The sequence below is a fragment of the Budorcas taxicolor genome, chromosome 10 (genome assembly GCF_023091745.1).
Source record: "Budorcas taxicolor isolate Tak-1 chromosome 10, Takin1.1, whole genome shotgun sequence".
Taxonomy (NCBI): domain Eukaryota; kingdom Metazoa; phylum Chordata; class Mammalia; order Artiodactyla; family Bovidae; genus Budorcas; species Budorcas taxicolor.
Genome location: NC_068919.1, coordinates 87,608,062 through 87,621,273, shown reverse-complemented (window position 1 = coordinate 87,621,273; position 13,212 = coordinate 87,608,062). Strand labels below are relative to the sequence as shown.

General features: G+C 47.6%; 1 protein-coding gene across 1 annotated transcript in view; it reads right to left on the bottom strand.

The window, feature by feature from the left end:
* Window positions 1-13,212, bottom strand: part of NRXN3 (neurexin 3) — a 1,753,959-nt gene that overhangs the window by 1,709,668 nt on the left and 31,079 nt on the right. Inside the window, exon 2 of the mRNA XM_052647275.1 lies at window positions 5,386-5,403. Coding sequence (XP_052503235.1) covers window positions 5,386-5,403 — 18 coding nt within the window. The remainder of the gene's footprint in view (window positions 1-5,385; window positions 5,404-13,212) is intronic.

Below are 13,212 nucleotides of genomic sequence, written 5' to 3'. Positions count from 1 at the left end.
AAAAACTTTGCAAACACTGACATTCGAATTTTATAAAAGTTCTGCATCACTAATTCTTCTTCTGATTGCTTTCAACTATTCAAAAAGTGAAAAATCACCCTCAACTCAAAGGCCATATGAAAGCAGGGAGCTATCTTGCCTCACATACATGCTGCTGCTGCTGCTGCTGCTGCTGCTGCTGCTAAGTCACTTCAGTCATGTCCAACTCTGTGCAACACCATAGATGGCAGCCCACCAGGCTCTGCCGTCCCTGGGATTCTCCAGGCAAGAACACTGGAGTGGGTTGCCATTTCCTTCTACAGTGCATGAAAGTGAAAAGTGAAAGTGAAGTCGCTCAGTCGTGTCTGACTCTTCACGACCCCATGGACTGCAGCCCACCAGGCTCCTCCGTCCATGGGATTCTCCAGGCAAGAGTACTGGAGTGGGGTGCCAGTGCCTTCTCTGCTCACATACATGAGAAGGGCCCAAACAGTGACGTGTGTAGACCACGTGGTGGATCAGCGTCCATTCTCTTTTCTTTCCCTAATCTTCTTCTTCTTAGCTCCTATCAACCCAGAAAGTGGGTATTTTGCTCTGTCCCCAGCAGATGAAACCAGGAATAGGGCTTTAGCGAAGAGTACTGTACTCTCCTTAATAAATATGGCCCTGTTGGTCCCAAGGAGACTGCGGATTTTAGGTCAGTGTCTCTCCAGCTCTAATAGGCAGACCCCAGGAACCTTGGTCAGATGCACAGGTCTAGGGAGAGGCCTGAGATCCTGCCTTTCTAACGGGCTCCTGGCTGAGGCTAATGCTACTGGGTCTATGGGTCAGGTCTCCTCTAGGAGCAGCCAGCTTTGAGAGCAAACCCGGTGTCCATAAACACAAGTCAGCTGGGTCAGGCACTGTCTTCTGTGAACAGTGCCCCTCGGGCCAGATGAGGGACTTCCTGGAGATATGGCAGGGTTCAGGACAAGTCAGCAGATCCCTCTCCAAGGGCAGCAGTTAGATGACTTAAACGGGAGGAGGAAGACAAGGAGGGGCAGAGATCCAGCACAGGCACAGGGAGGCCTGAGCACAAGCCATCAGCTGCTTCCGGCCACAGCTGACCAGGGACCCCCCAGCCCCGGGTGGACAGGTGCCCCTCCTCCTGCACCTGCCAGGGTTCTGATGGACCGAGGCAAGAGGCCTATTTCCCTCATCAGGCCTCTGAATAACTAGGGCACTTCCACAAGGTCACCGTCATTCATTTAAATTCCAGCTCTAATCAGCAGGCTGAGCCGGAGAAATCACTTCGGAGCAGAGATGCTGTCAGTGAAGCACTATAAACAGCACTCCCCCCCCCCACCCGCCAGAGCCCCCCACCTGCCCCAGGGAGGGAGAGGACTTGAGGGGGTCTCCCATCCACAGGCCCCAGCCCTGCTTCCTGCTTCCGAGGTCCTCCATCCACCCTGTCCTCTTCCTCGCCTCCAAAGCACTTCCTCTCCCCTTGGCAGAGAGTTCTGGAACACACAGGAAGTGGGGAGAGGACTGAGAGTTTGGCAGAGCTGGGATGGCAGCTCAAAGACAAACCCTATCGGCCAGGAGCATAGGATCAGCATCCGATAGGAATCCCTTCAGGGCCCCAGATGGGGTACGCAGCCTCGGAGATGACCCTTTCCCCTCCCTGGGCCTCCGTCTCCTCCTCTGAAAACTGAGAGAGTTGCAGTCCTTAGACAGGATGCCCTTGGAGCTCTGACGTGTCTCAAGACCCTGCAGACCCACAGTGCCCCTGGTGCTTGTGGCCATACTTTCTGCTCGAGAAATATTTCCAAGGCCCTCCTATGGTGCCATGCACCACCAAGCAGAGTTGGGAATGCAAAAACGCCCAAGATGCACACACCTCTGCCTTGAAAATGCCAGAGTTTTTAAAGAAAAAGGTGCAGGCTTTGGAGACAGACAGATCTGAGATCCTGGTTGGTCCCAGCAGCTGGCGACTGTCAGCAGTTTCTGGACCTCTCTGTGTCTCCTTGTCCTCTTCTGGAGTGTGGATTCTGACCCGGAGGGGCTGATGTGAAGAGTCAACCAGAGAATGCATGGCAGGCATCAGAGCTGCGGGTCCCTCCCCTCCTTCGGGTCAGCGCACCACAAGCATCTCTTGCCACTTCGTTATCTTGAACCTCCCTCCCAAGGACTAGGAGGAGGGGCTGTGCATTTTCCCATATGGAAGTCCATCTGAATACCGCCTGCCTCTTTCTCCTACCAGGACACTCTCACTGAGTCCCCAGCTCATCTCCTGGACCTTAGGAGAAGTGCCAGGCCCCTTCTCCAGCTGTATTTTACAGGAGGGTTACTTCTAACCAATCTCCTCATCATGTAGAATTAATCAATTAATCAATCATCCCTTTACAGTCTTCCAGCAGCCCCTGGGTAAATAGTTACATTAGCTCATAAAATCCCCAATTTGTCTTCCTGAGGGGAAAGGGAAAAAAAAAAGAAAATGAGAGAACCACTAAAGGCCTCTTGTTTCAGAGCCGCAGCCCCACCGGCTCCAGATTGCTGGGCAGGAGCTCAGAGAGGCGGGAGGCGGCCCACTGACCTCAGCCAGGGCCGGGCGGTGCAGGCTGCCTCCTGCCACCTCCAGGGCCGCAAGGGAAGTTTCTAGACCGGCGATTTGCTTCAGGCTCAGAAACCACACACACACACAAAGCCAAAGCTCAGTGAGGAGGCAAAACTGGCAATCCGCTCTTGACACCTCAAGGGTAGAATGGAGAAGGATCAGAATTAGGCTGGAATCCCCCACTTGGCCGGGGGACTCAGCTCAGGACTTCACCTCCTGGCCTCAACTCCCTCAACAGAAAAACGGGGCTCAGGCAGTGTGCCTCGGAGGGTTTTCAAGAGAACAAGACGAGATAGTGGCCGTGAGGCTGAGATAGTGAGGTGTTATGCTGGCGATCGCTGCTATTTCTAAAGTAGGCTCACGGGTGACCTCTGCCCGTTTGCAGAGATGGAGGAGCCACCTATGGGTCCACGGCATTTCAGCCCAGCAGGGCCAGTGTGGCACCTTCTGTGAGAATTAGGGAAAGGTGCCCCTGGGTCAGAGGCTGCCCACTGGGTGCAGGCGTGGCAAAACACAGGTTGGGGTTTGGCCTCTACGCATTACCTGAGCTGGGAGCCACTACACAGGACATAAGACACACAGGTCTAGGTGAAGACCCTGGGTCATCTCTGCAGTGAACCAGGAAGAGAAGGGGTCAGCCAAGTGGCACACAAAAAATTTTGGTGTTGGGCTTACTCCCTCATTTGAAGTATCCTAGAAAACATCAGCTTAGCAGACAGACCTCCCTGGACTCCCCTCTTTAAATGAGCAACTTCATTTTTACCTGCTTCATTTTTTTTCCACAGCACTTATTACCCACCACCTGATGCAACAGATATGCTGATATATATACATGTACACATATACATACACACACATATTTATAGTTGCCTGTGCTGTGCTTAGTCGCTTCAGTCGTGTCCAACTCTTTGCAGCCCCATGGACTCCAGCCTGCCAGGCTCCTCTGTTCATGGGGATTCTCCAGGCAATAATACTGGAGTGGGTTGCCATGCCCTCCTCCAGGGGATCTTTCCAACCCAGGGATGGAACCCAGGTTTCCCTCATTGCAGGTGGATTCTTTAACATCTGACCCACCAGAGAAGCCCATGAGTACTGGGGTGAGTAGCCTATCCCTTCTCCAGGGGATCCTCTGGACCCAGGAATCGAACCGGAGCCTCTTGCATTGCAGGCAGATTCTTTACCAGCTGAGCTACCAGGGAAGCCTTTTAGTTCTTTGTCTTCCTCTATCTGTAGTAAAAGATATATGCGGATGATCTTCTGTTTTGTTCACTGTTTCATCCCTAGTGCCTAGAACAGTGCCTGGTACATTGTAGGTTCTTGATAAATATCAGCTCAGTGAGTGACTGAATTAAAATATTATTAAATAGAATAAATTAAATGATATCTTCCTAGAAAATTCTGTCCTGTGCTCTGGTTCAAACTCTGCTTATTTTCAAAGGTGAGTGATAGGCAGAAGACAACAGAGGCAGGGAAGCCTGTGTATTTGCTAGGGATGACAATATTGTCCTTTTATGTTGTGTAAGATGGCACAGAGATCAACGATCAGAAACTCCACTTAAGTCTGGGTGATTCTTTTACATATTCAAAATCAATAAATGATAAAGTCCTTTGGAAAGGGTGCTACAGATAAAGTCACATTACCTCTGAGCAAAAATAAATGATAGTCCTATTAGGAAATACTTACAAGATCTTCAAGTGAAGAAATTCAGGGATGAGACCCCACATGTTCCAATGGAGTATGCATGGCTTTGCAGTCTGAAAACCCCAAGTTCAAACTCCAGTCCTCTGACAAGCCCTGTGATCTTAGACAAGCTGCTTAACCTGTCAGGCCCTATATTTCCTTCACATTAAAATGTATCTAACAATACTTCTCCTGTATTGATGCTATGAGAATTAAATGTTAAAAAGATTAAATAAGAAAATGTATGTGAAAATACCTAAGAAAGATGATACCCACTTCTCATTTGGTAGGGTTATTCTTCTTAACCCAAAGTTCTATACCGTTTAGGATGGTGGGAAACCATCAGAAGTCACCTGATAACCATCTATCTATAAATGGTTGTTCCTCTCATACGAGTCTATGTTTGTGTGTACACATACATCTGTCTATAAACACACACTGCCTACAATTAGGACTCTGGATGAATATTCATTTGCCCATTGACAAAAATGACAAGAATCATTATTCTTTCTTCTACTGTTCATTCATTCATTCTTTTTTTTTAAACAGGGAACATGTACTAGTTATATAACCATTAGAAAAAAAATATTGCTTTTCCCATTGTGGAAAAGTAAAGTCATTTCTTAGAATATAAAGAAAGAAACCTTCTTTTACCCACATCATATTTTCCATGCTAAGTATGTCATATTTTCAACTTTTAACCACTTGATGCTGTAAGATAGTAGCTTAAAGATAAGTAGATTTTTGAAGACAAGGCAAAAATGCTTACTAAATTGGAGAATACATATTTTAATAATATATTTTTAAAATATTTTCAAAAAATGCTCAATTTCCATTTCTTCACCCAGAAATATTAATCAGAAGAGAGTAATTGTATAAGCATGGGAACCACATTCCTTTGGTTTGAAAATGGTTCTTCAAAGCCAATACAAATTCATCAATTTGTAGCCAATACAAATTCATCAAGACGTGAAGGCACGTCTTATAAACCTAAATCAACGAAAATGCAACGTGTTTAGATTTTTGCTCTGGGTAGAGTCCCTAAAAAAAGGTCTCAGTCAGAGTCAAACCATGCACAATCTGGCAGAGGGGAAATTTCCACAGCAGCTGTGCAAACACAAAGACTCACCTGGACCTTGACTGACATCTGTGGCAGCATTTTCAAAGGGAGGGAAACAGAGAGGAGAGAAAGAGGGAGAAAAAGAAGAAGAGTGTTAGCAACACACACACGCAATGCCATGTGCCCTTGCATGACTACTCAGCTCATGCAAGACCCCAAAGATGCTCAGTCTCTGAGCATTTAGCTCCACTTTCACCCAAAAGCCACCCATGCAAGCCGAGGGGCCAAGCTCCCTTTCCACTATGCATGTAGCAAGAGAGCTGAACTTCACATCTGTCTGGAAAGACATCCTCCAGGAATCAGATAGGGCCACAAACAGCCAAGCAGACCGGGATCCTGCAAGAATATTGGTTAAAATATTCTGGTTGATTTCTGCATACCCACACCCAAACAGTTTTCCTCCCCTCCGGATGCAGGACACTGGACAAGAAGTCAAGCAAGGTTTCTGCACAGAGAGAAAAATAGTGATAAACCACTCCTTTAAGGAACAAAGGAAAAGAGGTACAAGAATTAATAGCAAGTTGCAGTGTCGTTCAGCTCATATGACTGAAGGACACAAGGTCACAAAACATTTATAATTCCCTCCCGACCCAGGATTCCCAGTGACCATTCTTCATCACAGACAGTGGTGTGTGTGCATGAGATTGCGTGTGAGTAGGTCATTTGCCACACAAACTGAAATTCTGCCTCTCCCTTCCATTTTTCTCCTTGCTTTTCACCCCATCATTAATGACAGAAATTGCCACTGGAAATCACTTCTGACAACTACAAATAAACATCCAGCTCTGGGAAGGTTGACATTTGAATTAAACCAATGAGCTTTCAAACAATGAAGAATGGGTTCATGCCCACCATCTCCATGAACACAATCTCTTCCTCCCCCCTTCAAATGTAAAATAGAATTATGCTGGGGAAGCCCAACCCAGAGCAGCCAAAGCCTTGTTGTTAATAGAATCCCTAGACCTGACCTGGTAAGACAGCCTACAGCTCGGGAGAAGCAACGGGGCTACTTCAGGAAACCACTGGCCATCCAGGCCATCCTGGGGGACCCCCTTAGAATCACTGACAACGGTGAGTCTGGGACATCCATGGACATTGTCTAGTTTAATTCTTTTTTGTTAAGATGGAGGATGAAATACGCTGAGAGATTTGTCCAAGGTCACACAGCTAGTTCAGGGAACAGATCCTAGGAGAGGCTCTGGATCCCGTGAATCCCACCCAATCCATACTTCATTCAACTGAAATCCAGGTCCCTCTAGGGTGCATGTGACATCAATTCAGTCTGCAAGCTCAAGTGAGCCCCTGAAGCCACAGGGAAGGAGGCGAGAGACTCCCAGATACCCTACGAGGGGGGTCACAGATTATCCTGTGTACCTCTAACCTGTGGCTAACAGATTTGCTAAATTCCACCAGGTTCTTCGGGCAACGGGTTCTTTAGGGCTTTTGTCCCCAGGAAAATCCAGGCACTGACCTAACCCACAGCAACAGCTGGGCATTTCTCCAGCCCATGCTCTGCATTTCCTGAAGGCTGTATATTCCCAATGAGACTAGAGAGAGCTCTGAATCATTCCTCAGCCACACGCCCTTCCAGGTTTTCTGGTGAGTTGTTAGATTTAGGGGTGGAGTAGCAGCAAAGAGGAGGAGGCAAAGTAGAAGAGGTTGGAAGGGAAGCATGCTGCATAAATAACTAAGCAAGGTCATTAACTGTGACTGATGGACTGCCTAGAGCAGTGGTCGTTAGAATACCCCGCCATTAAACAGGGTATCCAACTATTTCAATGGGGTAGAGTTCAGTGGGGAAAGGGTCAACACCGTTATTCATAGAAACACACTCTCTGGGGACACCAAGACCCAAGGGAGATAGGATACCTTGGAGCCCCAAAGTTCATTCAACACTAAATTGCCTATTTGCCACGATAGTTACAATCCTAAATTACGGAGACAGATAGTCCAAGTTCAGATCCTGACCCACTCGATGACCTTGGGTCAATCATTGAACTTCTGAGTTGTTTTCTTCAGTTATAAAATGGGAAGATAACACAGCCTCCCTCATGTAAGTGTTACTAGAATTAAAAGAGATTAAATACTTGTAAACCACTTAACTTGGGACAAGACAAACACTACATAAATGTTGGCTGCGCTGATTGTTATCATTTTGAATTACCAGGGACAGAATTACCCAAAAATGTTGACCAGATGGCTCCCTGGAAACATCAAGAGACCACAGGAATTAAGCTGTATTTTGTTTAGTGATTTGGGTTCAACTTATGCTTGTGAATGAAGACCTTGCTGCAGCCCTCCCCCCGGATCTCTTTTCTCCCTCCCAATCCCCAGCGAGAAATGAGTCAAAGGGGAGTTCAAAAATTCTAGGTGAGAAGAAGCAGGGATCAAAACAAATGCCTTTGTTATTTCTTTTGTTTTCCCTTGTGAAGGCTTAATATGGCCCACTTCTAATCCTGCATAAAAAATACTTTCTTGCAAAAGAGGAGCCAACAAGGCCACCAAGAAAAACCCCTTTAGCTGGGCGGGGGGGTCAGGGTCCAAGCTCAGTTCTTGGCTGTGACACCACGCTGCAGGCAGCTCTAAGAATTTATGTCCAACTTGAATAAAAGAGAGACATCATGTCACCTGGCACCTGTTCCAAGGAGCAATGAGTCTGCATTCAATTCTGACCAACAGAATGAAACAGCAAAGGTTTGGGCAGGCAGGGGTGGTGGCAGGAGAGGGGAATAGGGGGTGATTAGAACCTCAACAGTATCCATCTGTTATATGGCCCATCCAGCATCCTTTCCTCCTCCTTTTTGTAACAAGTCCCAATTGTCTTCTGGGAAACCTTGTTTCCCACACTTAATCCCTGTGGTTTGGTAAAAGATGACCCCCATCCCCATCCGAGGGTAGGCATGCCATTCAGGAATTAGGAATTAGCAGAGGGAGAAGGGGGTCCACAGCTGGATTACTGGGATTCGGGCTTAGGCTCTTCAGGTGGAGTGGACTTTGTACAGTTAAGAGCTTTCTGCACTTGTTTCTTATCCATAAAGTGGGTGTGATAATAGTTCCTACTTCCCAGGATTGTGATGAGGAGCTCAGATCAGCGCTTAGCCTGCAGAAAGCCCTCAGTCAGTGTCAGCTGGTAATACTACTACCTTCAGGGGTATTTTATTTTTAAAGCAACAACCTTTTCTGTGGACACACAGCAAGGAAGGTTGACCTTGGACACAGCTGGGGTGTCAAATTCCATGCCTTGCTACTGCCCCACTTCCAAGGTGATCATCACCAAAGCACCGCTGTCCATCATTGCTATGGGTCACAGCCTGGAGTCTGTGTGTGAAGGAGCAACATGGGGCCCCAGGACGAATCAGAGGAAATATACATGTATGTAAATGTGTGTATCTCAATTTTTTTGGTAGATAAACAGTGGGGGCAAATGGCTGCAGAGAAGACAGCTGACAACCAGATGAGATCGCTCCAAGAAAGGTGGCATCCTCTCTGGTGCCAGCACCTCCTTGGTTGCCTCCTGCTGTTCTATTTCCTCACACTGCTGGGCCTGTAGTTTTCCAGAGCACTACTGCATTTAAATCTATATTCTATTTTCTCTCCTAGAAAATAGGTCAGACCCAAGGCAGAGTTCACCAGGTGGGGTCCCAGGAGGTTTGGCTGGGCCACACCTCCAGGAACCTGGCTGGGCAGCCTGCCCCATGCTCCCCAAAGCTCCTCCAGGGGCCTGGGGTGGGAGGTTGGGAGGTATAAAAGCAGCAAGTGGGGGAATCTTGGACTTCCACTCTTGAAATGACCTAGCCCAAATGAGAGGTGAGGTGGGAGGGCTCCCCTCACCCCCATCGAGCTATTTTCTGCAACAGCAGCAGATGGAGGGTCCTTTCATTCCCCTACTTGGTTACAAGAACTGGAGCTCCCCAAACTACAGGAAATTGTTTCCTTTGAACTTTAAAATAACCATGCTGAGCATATGCACTTGTAGCTGAGATTATTGTTGAATATGCAATAAGCGTCCGTGGGGGCACTGAGTAGAGGTGGGCCTGGCCTCATTTATTTCTTCCCTGGTTGTGATGCCAAAGAGAGTGGGTGAAGGGCAGCAGTGGCTTTCAAACCCTTCCCCTCCTGTGCTTCGCCCATCCCTGGTTTGGGCATGGCACCCCGAACAGAGGTGGCCCCAGGATGGACCAGGATCCTTTTCATCAAGATCCCCCACCCCCAACTATTTCTCAAGCACCTGCTACCCACCAAGGTCAGTGTGAGTGCTACAGCTTGGAAGACAGGAGAAGGGAGGTGCCATTTACACCAGCCAACCTTCAGCGCTCTTGTCAAACAGCAGAAGTAACTAACATGAATTGAGGCGGTCCTGCCTACAGCCTATGAATTTGTTATTCCTCTGCCTGCCTGAACAGTCTTTGTCAGACATGGTTAAGACTGTCCCTCACTTTCTTCAGATATCAGTTCAAATGTTACTTCTCAGAAGGATTTTCTTTAACCACCTTCTCTAAAATAGGAAGCCTCCTCTTCCATTTATGTTTTTCTTTTTTTTTATGGCACTAATCACTGGCTGAGTGCCAAACAAGTGATGCTTTTGAATGGTAGTGCTGGAGAAGACTCTTCAGAGTCCCCTGGACTGCAAGGAGATCAAACCACTCAATCTCAAAGGAAATAAGCCCTGAATATTCATTGAAAGGACTGATGCTGAAACTCCAATAGTTTGGCCACCTGATGCGAACAGCTGACTAATTGCAACAGACTGATGCTGGGAAAGATTGAGGGCAGGAGGAGAAGGGGATGACAGGATGAGATAGTTGGATGACATCACTGACTCAATGGACACGAGTTTGAGCAAACTCAGGGAGATAGTTAAAGATAGAGAAGTCTGGTGGGCTGCAGTCATGGGGTCACAAAGAGTTGGACACAACTTAGCAACTGAACAACAACAACAACTATTTGACATTATAGGATGGGTCTGTTTTTATTGTTTATATCTCCCTTAAGATATAAGCTTCACGAGAGCTGTTACTATCTAGTTCATTCACTACTTGTGTCCCAAGTGTTTAAGGAGGATCTGGTCTACAAAATGTGCTCTGCAATATGCCTTGAACAGTGACTAGATCATCTTAATTGATAGGACTCACTGAGATGGATACTATTGGTACCTTCATTCACACTGGAGAAAACTGAGGCTCAGAGAAGTTAACGTATGTGGCTATGGATAAAGAGACACAGTGGGACTGGACTCTGGTTGTGTTTCAATGCTCTTACTCTGTTGAGCACTGTTTTCTTCCATGTTGGCCTCATCACCAGGTGAGTTGTCTCCATATAGTAACGAAGATGGGACTTGGCAATTATGGAGAAATGAGAGCAGCCAATTTCCTGGTGCACGTGTGCTCTCTCACTTCAGTCGTGTCTGACTCTTTGTGGTCCCATAGACTGTAGCCCGCCAGGTTCCTCTGTCCATGGGGACTCTCCAGGCAAGAATCCTGGAGTGGGTTGTCATGCCTTCCTCCAGGGGATCTTCTCAACCCAGGGATCAAAATGGCATCCCTTATGTCTCCTGCATTCGCAGGCAGGTTCTTTACCACTAGAGCCACCTGGGAATCCATTTCCTGGTAATGGTAGTAAAATTCCCTGGGAAGACTCTCATTGATTTGGTTTAGGTCATGTGTCCATTCCTGAGCCAATTGCTGTGTCCAGCGTCACACGTCAGAGGATGAATTTCAGGATAAAATGGGATAACACCTCTCTGTCCCTGGCACAGAGCAATACTAATCATAATAAAGTTCACATTCATTCAGGATTCTGTGTGTGCTGGGTGCTGTCCTAAGTGCTTGATATACATCTTATGTAATTTTCGCCACAACCCTAACAGGTAGGAACATTATTCATCCCATTTTACAGATAAGGAAACTAAGACCCAGTGAAGAGGTTCCGTCATTTACTCATACCTCTCATACTCAGAGTGCCACGTCAGATGAGAGTCAACCTCTATTTCTGAATAAAAGAACAAACCAGGATAGGTACCATCTAACCTATCAAGCTATAAATTAGGGATAAGAGTATTGGGTATCTCACAAGAGTGAGAAAAAGGCATAGCCCAGGTAGGCAATGGCACCCTACTCCAGTACTTTTGCCTGGAACATCCCATGGACAGAGGAGTCTGGTAGGCTACAGTCCATGGGGTCGCTAAGAGTCGGACACGACTGAGCAACTTCACTTTCACTTTTCACTTTCATGCATTGGAGAAGGAAATGGCAACCCACTCCAGTGTTCTTGCCTGAAGAATCCCAGGGATAGGGGAGCCTGGTGGGCTGCCATCTATGGATTCACACATACTTGGACACGACTGAAGCGACTTAGCAGGTAGAAGGAAGGGTCAAGTGCAGTATGACCACAGGCCTGGACAGCTGGAGTTCCTGCCGGGGCTGCACACTTTACAGGGGCCTGCTCTGGCCCTTCTGCGGCCACAGCCCACCCCAGGAACTGAGACATCTACAGGGCCAGCTGGACTCCCTGCCTCCAGAACCAGCAACACCTGCTGCAAGCCCCCTTGTAGAGAACACTCAGGTACTCTGAACCCTTGGCCCAAACTGCCCCAAATCCACCGGGGCCTCTTTCCTGGGTCCATTCTCCCAAAAGCAAAGCCATCCACTGACGCGCGTACTCTTGTGTCAAGAAACAGCCAATGGGAAGCCGTCTGCAGGAACTGCGGACTTCTATTGGCTGGGGCATCCACAAAGTGCACAAGGGTCTTTGCAGTGCTGGCAGTGGAGAGAAGGGAGGCTGACCACTGGGTTTCCATGTGTATTCTTATCCCAGGCCCACCAACACTGGGCAGGTTTTCAACTCAGGATTACAACCAACTTAACATTAGGAGAAAAAAAAAAAATGTTAAGGTAAAGACACCATCTCCCCAGTAGCTTATCTTTTCTTGCCCCTGGAGAGAAGGACCATAAGCGTCTTCCCTCCGTTTCAGGAATACTATACAGAAGGTTTTTTTGTTTTTTGTGTTTAAGTTGAGAGCTAAAGCAAACTTCCAGCAGTGAAGAGGCTGGGTTTCCTGCGTCCTGGGGCTCTTTCCGGCTCTCAGTGTCTGAGCTCTTCAAACACAGGAAGAGTTGTCTTTCCACAAAAGGCCAGGTGGTGTTAGCTTCATCCCCGACACAGTGCCCACTTATCCGCCTTTGTAGAAGACGGAGCCCTCCCAAGCCCTGGTGCTGTTTGCTTTTGTTCTTTGCTGCTAATAACTCCAGATTGCAAGATGGAGCACAGGGGTAGCTGCTGCGTCAGGTGCTAGCCTGCCTGGGAAGGCAGAGGCAGGGAGAGGAGGAGGATGTGAGGCAGGAAGGGAGGAGGGTCCTCCCGCGGGCCAGGTCACCTCTGCGCCCGAACACCTTAGGGGCCGCCACACCATGTAGAGGCTGCGGCTCGAGGAGCCCGGGCTTGATTGACAGGTGGGAAGAGAGGGAATTCCTCGTTGCAGAGACAACGGGAGATCAAACGGAGGTTTGTTCTTTATGCGTGTGTGTGTGTGTGTGTGTGTTTAATTTTTATTTTCACTTTATTTTACTTTACAGTACTGTATTGGTTTTGCCATACATTGACATGAATCCACCACGGGTGTACATGCGTTCCCAAACATGAACCCCCCTGTGTGTGTGTTTTAATGCTTTAAAGGTTCTGAGTGCAGACATAGGGGTAACACCATCTGGGGTTTAAATCCTGTCTTTGCTATCTGTTATTCCAAATATGTTTGTTCAGTTTCTTACTGTACCTTCCTCTTCAGCCACGTGGGAATAATGGCAGTCAACTCAGTTCTGCTAGCAGCACGCATGCATGCCT